The following is a 15,572-nucleotide window of genomic DNA, read 5'->3' as shown; positions in this document are numbered from 1 at the left end:
GTTTTATCACCCAGAATATGCTCCATCTGGCGTTCTTTGTGTACTTAAAAAGAATGTGTACTCTACTGTTCTTGCGTGAAATGTTTTATAAATACCAGTTAGGTCAAAATCATCAATAATGTTTTTCAAGTATTTTTCTGTTTGTACTTGTTTTCTGTTTATATGTTCTTTCAGTGACAAAATGTGCTGAAATCTCCAACTATAATTATAGTATTGACTATTTGTCTTTTTCTCTGTTTTTGCTTTATTATTTCAGAGCTTTGTTATTTAAAATATTATGGTTCTTCATGAATTTTCAACTTTTTGTTATAAAGATATAGAATTTAGGCTAATTCATTTCTATTAACATTTTAAAAAGGTTTACTATTGTCTTCTGGCTTGCCTAATTTCAGAAGCAAAGTTTGCAATTCATATCTTTGTTTCTCTTTTTTTGGGTTGCTCTTTAAAGTTGTTTTCTTTATCAACTTTTGCACAATTTGATTATGATTATATTTTATATTAGCTTTTCAAAATTCGGTTCTTTCTCTTGCTAAAAGTACTGCATAAGGTATAGATAGAGTCAACAGATTTTGGATATTTTCAGTTTACTGCAAACTTTCTCCACATTAATGTCTACTTCCAAGGAACCACTATAATTTATGAGGACTTTTAGTGCTTGACTGCATGCTCATGAAGGCTTTTTGGACAGTAGCATTCGTTGAATCTCCCAACACAAAAGGAATAGTAAAGTTTTATTGCTTAGTCAGAGCAATTCCCCAGATTCTTTATCAAGTTGAATCCTGTTGGATATTGCACAGGTTCACTCTCTTTTTGATGTGACTTGAAGTTAATATGAAGAATTTTGGCTGTGTCATAAACTAATAGATTTTTAAAATCCTGAAACCTATAACCATTGCAGTCAAATGACTATAGTAATGAAAAGAATTACAGTAATATTTTATATACTTTACAGCTTACACATTTCATGCACATTCTCTCATTTAGCTCTATGAATATTTGTACTGAGAAGTTGGTGTAGACTCACTCAAATTTGTAAACTTTCCTGGAATAAAAACAAGCAAGCAAAATAAAGCAAGCAACCAGAGGCATTGAAATAAAGAACAAACTGACAGTAACCAGAGGGGAGGGGGAGGGGGAGGGTGAAGGGGAAAACAGGGCAAAGAAGGGGAAGAAGGGTCGTCAAGGAACACATATGAAGGACCCATGGGGAAAGCCAAAGCGGGGTAGGATTGAGGGTGGGACGTGGGGGTGGGTGGGGCGGGGAAAGTGGTGGTGGGAAAATGGAGATAACTGTACATGAACAACAATTTAAAAATAAATAAATTTATAGAAATGTTACAAAAAAGATTTTTACTGCCAACCAATTTTTAAAAGATTTTAAAAATAATAACCTGCTTAAAGGCCCTACTACTTGTTGTTATTTAACTATATAGGAATTGTTAGTTTCAAATGAGGTAAGCCAAATTACTCCAAAAAGTAATTTGCCAAATTACAACCAAAAAGTTGATAAAATAAAACTAGAACTGAATTCTCCTCCATTTGTTTTGTGTTCTTGTTCCTCTAAGATTAGGAGTGGATTTGCTTTCATTTGAAAGGATAAACAAATATGTTTCTATTTTACCACAATACTTTATAGCAAATATTAGTTGTAAAGGGGAACAATAGCAGGTTTAATACTGATCATTTCTTACTTCAGTAGAAGAGAATAATCTCTAAATGCCAATTTAAAATAAATTGGTATGTGGTAGCTATGAAAAAACTATCAGTTGAGAGTGCCAATTAATAAAGACAGTCTCAAAAGCATTTGTATAGTCATATTATATTTGTCATTTGTACTCCCCTCTCCCCAAAGTACATGGAGCTGAAGACTAAGTGCAAGTTGGAACTAATGAAGCTGGCCTGTAAGAATTGTGTTCACATCATAATCCTGCCTTTAAATGTATATAACAGAATCCTAAAACAACTAATGGGAAAAATAGTGTTAGCTATTGTCATCTACCAAATATTCTTCTCATGCTTATTCACTTTTAGTTTAAGCAGTTTGATTACATAGACTATAAATTAGTTAATATGTACTGAAATGACAAGCATAAGCTAGACAGAATTGGTAGGTACTATTTAAAATGAATATTTAACCACAAATCTATATTACTCAAAATTTGGATCCCCCAAATTTCACATTTCTAGCATGTATGCAAGAAATGATTACTTTTTTGTCCTTCATTGAAAACTTAACTGCTTTATTCTAATTTTTATTTTTAAAAGATTTACTTGGTTTTACATTTTTTGTTACAGGTATCTTCACACAAGGACAGCTGGGCCTGGTAGACATCATCTTCCAGTACATTCACTATGATGAGATCTATGAGGCGATAAACATCCTGAGTAGTATGAACTGGGACACTCTGGGCCACCAGTGCTTTATCAGCATGAGTGCCATTGTGAACCATCTTCTTAGACAAAAGCTAACTCCAGAGAGAGAAGGTCAGACCTGAAATATGTTTCATAAGTGGGTTTTACATATACATGAAGTACATTTTATTTAGTCGGTTATTTATGAGGGTTATTTTGAGTTATGTTATTGAAGACTAAAAGACAAAACTGTTAATGCCTTATTAAAACTGACAAGATTAGATATCAAAAATACCCCCATATGGTACTTACTATATAGTATTTATCAACATAAATAACAGCTTTCCTGTATATACTATTTTGAAACTTACAGTGCAGTCATTGTATATACTTCAGTGTAAGTTCATGTGTGGAATATACTCAGATTTCAAACTTTGATCAAGAATTTTATGCGCTTGCTAGGGCCTGGTAGATAGAAGACCCCAAACAAAGGTCCTCATTCCTCCTTTACTTTAGACATCAATATCTTTCTCTCACACCCCAAGTCCTTTGTCCAGACAATAGTCCTTAACTCCTGATTGTGTGTGTGTGTATTTTTGTGTCAGAATTGCAGCCCAGGCTGCTGCTGCTTGTTTTCATTCTAACTTCTAGTTCTGATACCACTCTCCCTTCTGCCTTCTTGAATTGCCCTACCTTCCCCCTGTAAGTAGGATCTCAGATGTTTATTGTCAAAGAGAGATAAGATTTTGTTAAAAAAAACCCACCACATATGTGCCACATACAATAATGAAATTAATTTTTATATGTCATTTATCAGTATGTTATATTTATTATGATTTACTTATTTACTTAATGTAAAATGAACCTAAACATTTTTGCACTTGTTTCTTTATTTCAAATCTTTGCAATAAACATCAACATAAATGGTAGGAAGTTATCGACATTAATTTGTAGCCAATGAGAAACTGTCCTGGGGTAGTTTATAAAGTAGGGGAAACAGGAAATATATCAAAAGGTGCTAACTGGAGAGTTTGTTTGCCCCTATTTTTTTGCAGGTTTATGGATTTTCTTATTCTATTTCCAAAGTAAATTGTTTAGATAGAATTCTATATCTAACCTTCATTTTAGTAATTTTAGAGAAGAATAATCAATAAGAACATGTTCCTTCAGGAAGTCTGCATCATGGGACTTGGCCCAACTCACAGGAGGCCCACAATAAATATTTATTTAATGTTACTTGAATGTGCTTTTTGGAGGTAGTCCAACCCATCTAGGAGGATTCCAGTATTTCTACAATGAGAAAACACCAAGCACAGTGCTTGACCCACAGTAGGTACTCAAATACCAAAAAAATAGTTAAAAATAAAGAGTGCAACTTCAAAATTTTAGGTACTAGGAGTCACTGTCATATTTCTGCCTGCATAGTTGTTTCAAATAATTATTTCTTAGTATTGGTACACCCTCAAGCTTGGGTAAATATAGAGGGGAAAAAAAGAAAAAGAAAAAAAGCAGAGTCCCTAAAGAAAACCTGTAATGTTGCACAAATCTCTACAAGAGATCCTAAATTAACAACTGAAAAATATGGAGAAAGTAAATTTTTACTGTGACTCAGGACACTGAGAAATTGCTAACATCTTAGTGAATTTGTATTGTAAGACTCCTGTGTTGTAAGAAAGATTATTAGGGATTTACAAATGGCATTATCAGATTTTTGCCCTAATAAAGAATATTTTCAGGAACAATATTTGGGAGATTTGGAAATAAAATGCTTGTATGGTTGTAGGCTTTAAAAATAAAATGCTTGTATGATGCTGGGTTATCAGAATATGTACATTTTAAGTAGGTATATGCATTTTCCCCAAGTAACTGCAAAACACACTTCTAAAACATTCAGAATTCTTCTCTATTGAGATTTATTCTATCTGAGTCTAACAAATTTGACATGGTAATTTGTTTTCCTTTTATTAGTGAAACCCAGTGGGCTCTTTTATTTGTAGCCATGTTGTGGCAGATCTTCATTTCTGCCTTAAACATCAAGCTGGGTTATCTAATGAATCTATAACTGTGCTGGGAGTTCCGAGTGTTCCATGTAGGCTTGAACATTTCAGATGTACAAAACATGCTGTCAGGAAAACAAGCGGTGGCTAGAGAATCTGGCTTGTTTTCACAATAGCATTGCTATATTCAATTTTAATCTAAATTGACTGCTGCTTTGAAAGAAAATACCCGTAAAGTTCATCTTACTTTACTCTCTAGATTTAAGATTAAAAACGAAATTATTTACAGCTTAGCCAAGTCCATAGCAATTACTCTGATGAGGTATTCAATGCTTTCAAACCTAAATATGCCTAAAATTAAAGAGTTTCACTAAATAAAAAATTATTTATTAAACCAAGTGCTAGTAAGTAACATAAGAATCAGTGAAGTCTTACTATGAATTGTAGTATTGTCATATATACTCATTCTATCACCATTATGGTAATTATAGAACTTCCAGGTATTTCTGGGAGGAAATACAACCCCATATGCATGTCTTGGTAAAATTGTGAAGTAGGCAAAACATGCCTCTTTCTCCTAATTATAGTGCTCTGATTTATCAAAACCTGCTCTCTGATCCTTCTTTCCTAGGAAGGTGTCAGTTGACCCCAAGGAGATTAGCACTTTGTCCCTCCCAGGGGTGTTAGCTTTCACACCTGGACCAAAGCAACTATCTTCCTATCTAGGACAGGACTTTAGGACTGCATAAGAACTTTATTTCTTTAAAATTGTGATAGAGATATTAATATCTCTATAGATATTATAATAAGACTTTTTATTTGTAGTATTTATATTTTAAAAAATCATTTCTAATATTGATTTCAGTTCCCAGTGTAGACAGGTTAGTTTTCTCCTTTCAACTAAAGAGAGTAAATGTTGAGCATACAGTTGATTTAACTGGAAATACTAGTTTAAACTGCATTACTTTGATGAGTCACTGTTTTAATTACCCATTTGTGGTGAGAGGTTGATTCATTATGGATTTCTTCAGTTTTGACAGCTTTTTTGTTGCTCAGAGTCATTGTCAGCTTTGCCTTAAGTGAAAGTTTATACACAGGTTTGTTTTTGTACCAGCTGTCATATTTTAATTTCATTTTCCTGCAACAAGCTCACATTTCATCCAAGTTTGCAAAACCTGACTGACTGCAAACATGAGTATTCTGTTGTAATTGAAGGAGTTTCACTTGTTTTAGTGCTGCTATGTTTGAATTCCACAGCACAGCTTGAGGCAAGCCTTGGAACCTTCTATGCTCCAACAAGACCACTCCTGGATACAACTGTATTGGAATATAGAGACCAAATCAGCAAATATGCAAGGAGATTCTTCCACCACTTGCTCAGGTGAATGATATCTTTGGGTTAATTAGTATTAAACTAATTGCCTATTTAAGGAGCCATCTTCTTTAATTAGAATATTCCATAATATGGCTGTTTTTGAATAATCCATACCCTAAGAGAAAACCAAATCTCTTGATATCCTTTATTTAATTTATTCTTGTTATCCTTTTAACTAATATATTTAAATATTGTTTAGGGCTTTTGCATTGTGAGCACATCTTAATATAACTTCCCCTTTAATATGAAAGCAAAAAATACTAGCTGTGTAAAATCAACTTAAAAATATTAATTTAATTGTGCTCTTAGCACTACAGAAATGTTTAAGTTTCATTGAAGCTAAAAATATGAATGTGTTATAAAAAGCTCTGAGACAGTCGTTGGTTAGCTTTACTTTAAAAATTACTGTAAAAGATTTGTCCATTGTCCTCTCATATAATGTGGCAAGTTTCTAGTTCTACTGTGCCTCATTTTCTCTGCTTTAAAGGGGTATAATACATTCCTTTAACCTTAGGTGTTATATGAAAAATTAGATAATGTCAATAAATTACTGTGAGGAAAATAGTGTAAAAGTTGAAGAACAAGTACATATAGCATATCTCATTTATATAAAGTTCAAAAAATGGATGGGTGGAAGATGGATTGATAGAGATAGATAATAACAGGTAGATAGATATAGTTAGTTTAGAAATACATATAAATGTGTCAATACTATAAATGAAAACAAGGAAATGATTAGCACAAAATCTAAGATAGTGTGGAATGGGTTAATGAAATTGAGAAATAGATTTCTAGGAGCCTTTAAGGTATTAGTAATGTTCCATTTCTTCAAATGAATGGGTTATGTATCTGGGTCCATTAAAAATTAGTATTGTTTTAGCTAAATGTGTACATTTTATATACTTTTATATGTGATATATTTTATAATAGAGAGTAATAAAATTTTCAACTCCATGTATCAAAAGGAAGTAATTGAGTTGAGTTTAGAATTTTAATTTTACTTACAATACCATTTGTTAAAATTCTGTTTAACTCTTTAAAACAATTCCATGTATAGTCTCTTCTTTTTTTTCTTAGAACTACCCTGTTCAGGGGGTATTATCATTTGACAAATAAATAAACTACATGTAAAGTGGCACTTTGATCTCTACCCAAAAGTGAAGCCTTTGGAAAAGTCATTTTAGAAGCTGAGAAATGTTAATATATTGTATGAGTTATGGTCTGTAATTGAATTTTGTTTTTTTAGCTGAATGACTTTAGCATATTCCAAGAAACTTTCACCCTGAATGAGGCAGTCTTCTATCTATGAACCTATGCCAAAAATACTGTGGTTGTTATTACATTTATTTGAACTGAGGGCTTTGTTCTTTGCACTCACTATTATTTTGTTTTCCCTGTTCCTAGGGAAAATTAATGAATTCACTTCTTGCCTAAAGAACACAAAAAATTAACATGAAGGGAGTAGGCATTTTGGAGGCATAGTCTTGGTGGCCTCACTGTGTTTAGCCCCTGTGACTTTATGCAGTGATTTCTTTGTGCATGAGCATTATATTTCCTAATGTGGTAATGTACATTATTCTAGGGCTGCTGGCCCTAGCATGCTCAGATCCTGCTAATATTCACATATGCTACTATTGTGCAATTGTTTTGTTCATTGACTTTTCTCAAATGCAGCATTCTGATTATTTTTTGGATGCGCTTTGATTAGGTGACTATTGTTTCTGTTATTAGACTCCAGCTTTTCTGTGTGGTTACATCTGGAATGGAATGTTTTTCCCTTGGGATATATACTGGGTTTTTCATGTTTCCTTTTATGCATGATTTGCTACTTATTTCAGTTATAATGAGTGTTTATTAGTTCTTTTAACAGTAGGCTATATGTGGCATTATGAAAAAAAACAGAAGTAAGTTCAGAGGAAATTAAATGAGATAGCTTAAGTTGGAACCATTCTTCTGTTTAATCTGCTGCCAGGAAGTTCTCCTGCTTAAGGGAAGAGAAACAGGCCAGATATTTTTTTGTATTTGTGAAGTGCTAGAATTGCATTACTCCCTGTACTTTGGCTAACCAGTATTTTAATACTCTAAAAAAAATATTACATAATGGACTAAGTCCTACATAGTAAACAACATCATAGGGAGTTTTAAATTGAAGATGAAAGAAAGGAGTGCTGTGTAGGGATGTACCTAGGATCACTTACTGGTGAAGCCGATGACTCAGACTGCCTAAGTCCAGATTGGACTCTTTTTGTTTTTTTTTTTAAGATTTTATTTATTCATTTTTAGAGAGAAGCAAAGGGAGGGAAAAAGAGAGAAACATCAATGTGTGGTTGCCTCTCATGTGTTCCTCTACTGGGGACCTGGCCTGCAACCTAGGCATGTGCCCTGACTGGGAATTGAACCAGTGACCCTTTGGTTCACAGGCCCATGCTCAATCCACTGAGCTACACCAGCAAGGGCTAGATTGGACTCTTTTGACTAATAAGAATAAATATAAGACTGATTTTAATTTCATACATCAATAGGACGAATAGTAATAGTGTGAATTTGTGATGATAGACAATTATGCTGTGTGAGTTACTAAAATAATTTTTTTGCATACAATTTTGTTTTTATCTTGACAGTTAGAGCGAGTCCATGAAGATCTTTTTGGTTTTTGACCCTTTTTGTTTTTAGCAAGTATAAAAAAATTATCCTGACAGCCTTCCTCCAAATCCGAATGAAACTAAACTTTGTAACTTACTTCTGCCTTTTCCTGACACCTTTTTGTATGCGTTTAAAGTGATCAATTTTCATAAAGAAATGCTCCCTATAAGTGTACATCATTGCTGCTAACATTAAAGATAGAAAGTGGTAGACGTACAGGCTTCATGTGGTAGCTAAATGAAGTGTTTATTATAATAACATTTTAAAGATATCAATCATAAAGCCATTAGACTGGAAGACTCTTATCTATGGGAGGTGTCTAGAAAAAAAATAGTGTTTTCCTTTTCTCTCATGGTCACAACTCTTCAACACCAGTTTTTTTCTGCACTGACCAATTCTCTGACAGCAGCTGGGAGTTCTACAATTCAATGCAATCAATCCAATTCTGACGCTAACCAGAATTAGTATAGATTCCACATGTTAAGGGCTGAGTCCCACAAGACTTCCCCTACTTTAAATGCCATTTTCAAGTAATAGGTCCCCAGGTTACTCAAAACTTCTGTCCCAGGTGGCTACAAATTGGAGGTTCCTCCTACCCCCTCTTCGGGTTCAATAAATTGCTAGAGCTACTCACAGAATCCAGGAAACAGTTTACTTACTATTGCCAATATTTCACAGGATACAAATGAATAGCTAGATGAAGAGATGCATAGGGTAACTTAGGTTCAAAAGGCCAGGGAGCCCCCATGGTCTCGCTAGACCTACCACTCTCCCAGCACCTCCATGTGTTCACCAGCCTAGAAGCTCTCTGAACTCCCTCCTTCTGGAGATTTATGGAGGCGTCATTACACGATTGATTAAATCACTGGCTATTGGTGATTCATTCAGCCTCCAGTCTCCCCCTGCCCTGCACCCCCCACAGCCTTTCGTGGTGTTCTCAGGGTGGAGCTGAAGGTTCCAACCCTCTAATCATGTGGTTGGTTCTCCAGAAAACCAGCCCCATCTTTAGCAGCTTTCAGAAAGTCGCCTCACTGATATAAACTCAGATATGGTTGAAAGGAGCTTGTTATGAACAACAAAAGACTTTACTTTCACCTTTTTGGCTCCTGTGTGTATTATGTTCTTTGAGTCAGTTCCCACTCCTGGCAAGCCTATGAATGAGTGATACTCCCAACGTCCTGCCTTTAACAGCCCCGCCCCGTTCTTGTACATTCATTCCTATGGCTTTCTTTATGGTGTCAGTCTCTTTCATATTTGGTCTTCCTCTTTTCCTACTGCCTTCTATTTTTCCCAGCATTATTGTCTTTTCCAAAACACCTTCCCTTCTCATGATGTGCCTTCAGAAGGACAATTTCAGTTTTGTCATTTTTGTCTCCAGCAATGTTTTGGGCTTAATTTACTCTGGGACCTACTTATTCATCTTTCTGGCAGTTCAGAGTATCCATAGAGCTCTCATCCTGCCCCATATTTCAGATGATTCCTTTTTTTTCCTATTAGCTTTCTTCACTGTCCAACTTTTGCATTTGTACATAGTAAAATACAAGGGTGTGGATGATCTTAGCCTTGGTCTCTAATGATGCAGCTTTCCTCTTGGTGATCTTTACTAGTTCTTCCATTGCTGCCCTCTTGAGTCTCAGTCTTCTTTTGATATTTTGGCTGCAACCTACATTTATTTATTTATTTATTTTGCACATGGAACAGTAACTTTATTTTTTTTTATTGTTGTTCAAGTACAGTTGTCTCCATTTTCCTCCCACCCTCAAACCTACCCCCTTTGTCTTTATACATGTGTCCTTTATACATGTTCCTTGATAGCCCTTCCCCTATTTTTCCTCATTATCCCTCTCCCCCCTTCCCTCTGGTTACTGTCAGTTTGTTCTTTATTTCAATGTCTCTGGTTATATTTTGCTGGCTTGTTTGTTTTGTTGATTAGGTTCCACTTATAAGTGAGATCATATGGTATTTGTCTTTCACTGCCTGGCTTATTTCATTTAGCATAATGCTCTCCAGTTCCATCCATGCTGTTGGGAAATGTATGAGCTCCTTTCTTTCGGCTATGTAGAATTTCACTGTGTAAATGTACCAGTTTTTTGGTCCACTCATTTACTGATGGGCATTTAGACTGTTTCCAGCACTTGGCTATTGTAAATTGTGCTGAAATGAACATGGGGTGCATAGGTTCTTTTGAATTAGTGTTTTAGGACTCTTAGGGTGTAACCCCAGCAGGGGAATTACCAGGTCAAAAGGCAGTTCCATTTTTAGTTTTTTGAGGAAATTCCCTACCATGTTCCACAGTGGGTATACCAGTCTACATTCCCACCAACAGTGTTAGTGTATAAGGATTCCCTTTTTTCCACAACTTTGCCAGCACTTGTTTGTTGATTTGTTTGTGAATGGTGTGAAGAAGCATCTCATTGTGGTTTTAATTTGCAGCTCTAATGGCTAGTGATGCTGAGCATTCTTTCATATATCTCTGGGCCTTTTTGTATATCCTCCTGGGAGAAGTGTCTGTTTAGGTCCTTTGGCCATTTTTTTAACTGGGTTTTTTGTCTTCCTGGAGTGTAGTTGTGTGGGTTCTCTATATATTTTGGAGATCAAACCCTTGTCCAAGGTATCATTTGCAAATATATTTTCCCATACGGTTGATTCCATTCTGATTTTGCTGATGTTTTCTTTAGCTGTGCAGAAAGAAGCTTTTTATTTTGATGAAGTCCCATTTGTTTGTTCTTTCCTTTGTGTCCCTTCCAGTCTACATTTAAATTGATTACTGGACCAAGGTAAGCAAAATCTTGAATAATTTCAGTGCCTTCATTGTCTTCGTTAAAAGTTGTGGTAACTCTTCCATAGTCAGTTTTGTCTTGATATTCAATTGCAGTCCTGCTTTGGCACTTTCTTCTGTTTCCTCAGAAGTCATTTCAAATCATTGCTACTTATTGCAGGTAAGGTGATATCATTTGCATATCTTAGGTTATTGATATTTTTTCACCAATTTTCTCCCCTTTCTCTGAGTCTAGTCCAGTTTTTTGAACAATATGTTCTGTGTACACATTAAACAAACAGGGAGATAAAATACATCCTTGTTTGACACCTTTGCCTATCGGAAACCATTTAGTCTGTCCATATTCTGTCCTAGCAGTGGCTTCCTGTCCACAGTGCAGGTTATATACATCAGGACAGTCAAATGCTAAGGAACACCCCCGTTTTTGTTTTTTTTTTTCAGAGCAAGCACTGGCTTTGCATGATGTAACAGTCAGAAGCTTTACTGTAGTCTATAAAGCATAGACTTACCTTCTTCTGCTACTTTTTGGAGCTGTCCAGTATCCAGCAAATGCTCACAATTAGGTCTGAGTGCCTCTTCTTTTTCTGAGTCCAGCTTGAACACCCCTTTCTTTCTTCATACAGGGTTGCCTTTGTTGCATCACCCTGAGCATTGTTTTTCTTGTGGGAAATTAGAGCGGTGGTTCTATAGTCTGTACTTGTTAGCATCTCCTTCTTGAAAACTGGGATGTAAATGGAACATTTCCAAACTATAGGCCACTGTCTTGTTTTCCATATTTGTTGACATATTTTTGGTAGCATTTTGACAAATTCAGTGTCTGTGGCTTTAAATAATTCTATCTATATCCCATCTACCCCTGGTGATTTGTTTATTCCTAATACTTTCGGGGCATCTTTCACTTTGCTCTTTATTACAGGTTCTTTCTCATTGGAATCATCTGTAAGGGTGCCTGTCATCCCTTTGTCTCTTCAGTATGGATTTTTAGTATACTGTTTCCACCCTTCCTTTATTTTTTCCTGGTCAGATAATGTGCTTCCTTGGTTGTCATTCAGCATGCCTAATCTAGGTTTGAGTTTCCCTAATTTTTTCTTGAGTTTTCTGGTAGAGATCTCTTGGTTTTTCTGTTTTGTTCTCTTTGGTCTCCTTACATTGACTGTTGTAATAGTTCTCTTTATCTCTACATGATGGTCATTGAAAAACTGCAGTTGGGGTTCTTTTTGTTACCCTTTGCCTCTCACCTGTCTGGAAATTTTTAGTGTTTCTTCTGTCAGACATCTTGATTTTTCTTGCCTTTTCACATTCTTTCCTAATATATTTCTAGTGTCCTTCCACTGTTCTTGTGGTCCTTGATCACTTAAGTTTAGCAGTGCAAATCTGTTTTTTATGTAAACTTTAAATCCATCAGGAATGTTATTTACATTATATTTTGGCACCATGATTCTTTTATTACTTTTCTTTAGCTTTGCTCCTATGTTTGATATTAACAGTTTGTGGGTAGCACCACAATCTGCTCTTGGTCTTGTTTTGGCAGAAAGAATACAGCTTTTCCATCTCCTGCTTCCAGTAATATAGTCTATTTAATTTTTATATTGGCCATCTGGTGATGTCCTTTGGCTTTACCATCTAGGAAATTCCAAGGACATCTGTGCCAGGAATAAGACAAATACCAAAGTTATATTTCTTACTGTAAATCACAATATCATAGAAGACCAATATAACTTAGCCTAAATTAAGTTCACAAGGTGTTTGTTCACCTCTCAGTCTGCATGAAATTGAATGGTACTCCAGAACTACTGAGTAGGACAATACTAACAAGAGCTTTTATTGTGAATAAGTAGAAACTATAATAGGAATAACTACATACTGAAAAAACATTTCAAATGAACATACCACATATGAAGCCTATTTTACTAACATGGAAATATATAATAAAGGATTACTGATTAATTCATTTTACTTTTTTCCTCTCTTAAATATAAGACTTGTTTTCTGACCCATACGGTATTATGTGATTGTGGCACAAAGAGTCACCTTTTTTATTTTTACTTATTTATTCATTTTAACACAAGATCAAAACATTTTAATATCATTGACAGGTGAGACAAATATATTGATATTTGCTAATGAAATAATTTTTAAATTGACTTTATCGGGGCAACATTTGTTTATAGAACCATGCAAGTTTCAAGTGTACAAATTCACGAAACATCATCTGCACACTGTGTCTTGCGCTGCCCACCATCCAAAGCAGTCTGTTTACGTTCCTTTAATGCCTACTTTGTTCACCTCCACCTACCCCCACCCCTTTTTCCTCTGACTGTCTCCACACTGCTCTCTGTCTATGTGAGATATATGTAGTCTGTCCAGAAAAAGTCCAGCCATTGTTAATATAACGAGAATGGTACATGCAGCGTAGACATAACCTGGTAGCCAAGGAGAGTGGACTGGAACGCACATGCATGAAAATGATGACTTCACTGTTCTAGTCAGTGGGGGTGATAGATGCTGTTGAGTGAGCATGTGTACTGTGTGGCCATGGCAATCAAAATGACTGAGTAGAGCAATGAATCTGCATCACATCTTGTGTTAAACTTGAAATTCCTCTGCAGAAACTATTCAGATAATTCAGAAGGCCTCACCTCTGGGCAACTAGTGACTGGCAGCTTCGTCATGACAATGTATCCACTCATGCATCACATCTCCTGCAAAGTTTTTTGGTGAAACCTAAAATCACCCAGGTGACCAACACCCCCTACAGTCCAGATTTGTCACTCTGTGACTTCTGGCTTTTCCCAAAACTAAAATCGCTTTTGAAACAGAATAGATTTCAGAACATCAATGAGATTCAGGAAAATATGATGAGGCAGCTGATGGCGATTGGGAGAACTGTGGTAGTTCCAAAGTACCTACTTTGAAGGGGATTGAGGTGTCATTATCATATATACAATGTTTCTTGTATCTTGTATCTTCTTCAAAAATGTCTGTATTCTATTTTTTATATTATATGGCTAGATACCTTTGGACAGACCATACATACACAAAATGATTTTTAATTCCTTCACCTTTTTCACCCAACCTTCCAATCCCTCTGCCCTTGACATCTATCAGTCTGTGCTATGTTTCCATGCCTCTCTTTTTTGTCAGTTTATTTTGTTCATTAGAATCCATATATAAGTGAGATGTATGGTATCTGTCTTTCTCTCACTGGCTTTTTTCACACAGCATAATAATAACAAGGCCCATCCATGCTGTCACAAAAGGTAAGGTTTCCTTTTTTATTTTTTGCACCCAAGTAGTAGGCCATTGTGTAAATGTACCATAGCTTTTTCATCTGCTCACTTGGTCACTTGTGCTGTTTCCACGTCTTGGCTATTGTAAATAATGCTGCAGTGAACATAAGGGTGCATATATTGAATTAGTGTTTTGGGTTTCTTTTTTTTTAAGTTTTTTTTTTATTGTTATTCTATTACAGTTATCCCAATTTTTCCCCTTTGTGCTCCTTCACCCATTCCACCCTGCCTCCCCTACAGTTAGTTCCCACACTGTTGTCCATATCCATGGGTCATTCATAGATATTCTTTAACTAGTCCCTTACCCTTCTTAGCACCATTATCACCCTCCCCTCCTTCCCCGGTCACTTTCAGTCTGTTCCATGTTTCCATGCCTGTGATTCTATTTTGTTCATTAGATTCCTCTTATAGGTGAGATCATATGGTATTTGTCTTTCACTGACTATCTTATTTCAGTTAGCATAATATTCCCCAGTTCCATCCATGCTGTCACAAAAGGTAGGAGTTCCTTCTTTCTTTATGCTGTGTAGTATTCCATTGTGTAAATGTACCAGTTTTTTGATCCACTTATCTATTGATGCGGACTTAGGCTGTTTCCAGCACTTGACTATTGTAAATAGCACTGCTATGAACATAGGGATACATAAGTTCTTTGGAATTAGTGATTCAGGATTGTTATGGTATATTCCCAGCAGCAGAGTTGCTGGATGAAAAGGCAGCTCCATCTTTATTTTTTTAAGGAAATTCCAAACTGTTTTCCATGGTTGCTGCACCAATCTGCATTCTCACCAACAGTATACTAGGGTTCCTTTTTCTTTGCATCTTCAGCAGCATTTGTTGTTTGTAGATTTATTAATGTTGGCCATTCTGACAGGTGTGAGGTGATATCTCATTGTGGTTTTAATTTACATCTCTCTGATGGCTAGTGATACTGAGCATTTTTTCATATGTCTATGAGCCATCTGTATGCTCTCCTTGGAGAAGTGTCTATTCAGATCCTTTACCCACTTTTTAATTGGATTGTTTGTCTTCCTGGCATTGAGTCGTATGAGTTTTTTATATATTTTGGGGATGTTTTGGCTTCTTTGGGTATATTCCCAGAAGTGGGATTTCTGGGTCAAAAGGCAATTCCATTT

The 15,572-nt window shown here is 35.5% G+C and overlaps 1 protein-coding gene across 1 annotated transcript in view; it reads left to right on the top strand.

The window, feature by feature from the left end:
• The window catches only part of LOC114498694 (WD repeat containing planar cell polarity effector), a 295,440-nt gene that overhangs the window by 64,967 nt on the left and 214,901 nt on the right, over window positions 1-15,572 (top strand). The window contains exons 10-11 of the mRNA XM_028514800.2: window positions 2,296-2,484; window positions 5,607-5,730. Of these exons, the coding sequence (XP_028370601.2) occupies window positions 2,296-2,484; window positions 5,607-5,730 (313 nt within the window). The remainder of the gene's footprint in view (window positions 1-2,295; window positions 2,485-5,606; window positions 5,731-15,572) is intronic.

This window comes from Phyllostomus discolor, chromosome 6 (assembly GCF_004126475.2).
Source record: "Phyllostomus discolor isolate MPI-MPIP mPhyDis1 chromosome 6, mPhyDis1.pri.v3, whole genome shotgun sequence".
Lineage (NCBI taxonomy): Eukaryota > Metazoa > Chordata > Mammalia > Chiroptera > Phyllostomidae > Phyllostomus > Phyllostomus discolor.
This window is presented reverse-complemented; position numbering and strand designations above follow the sequence as displayed.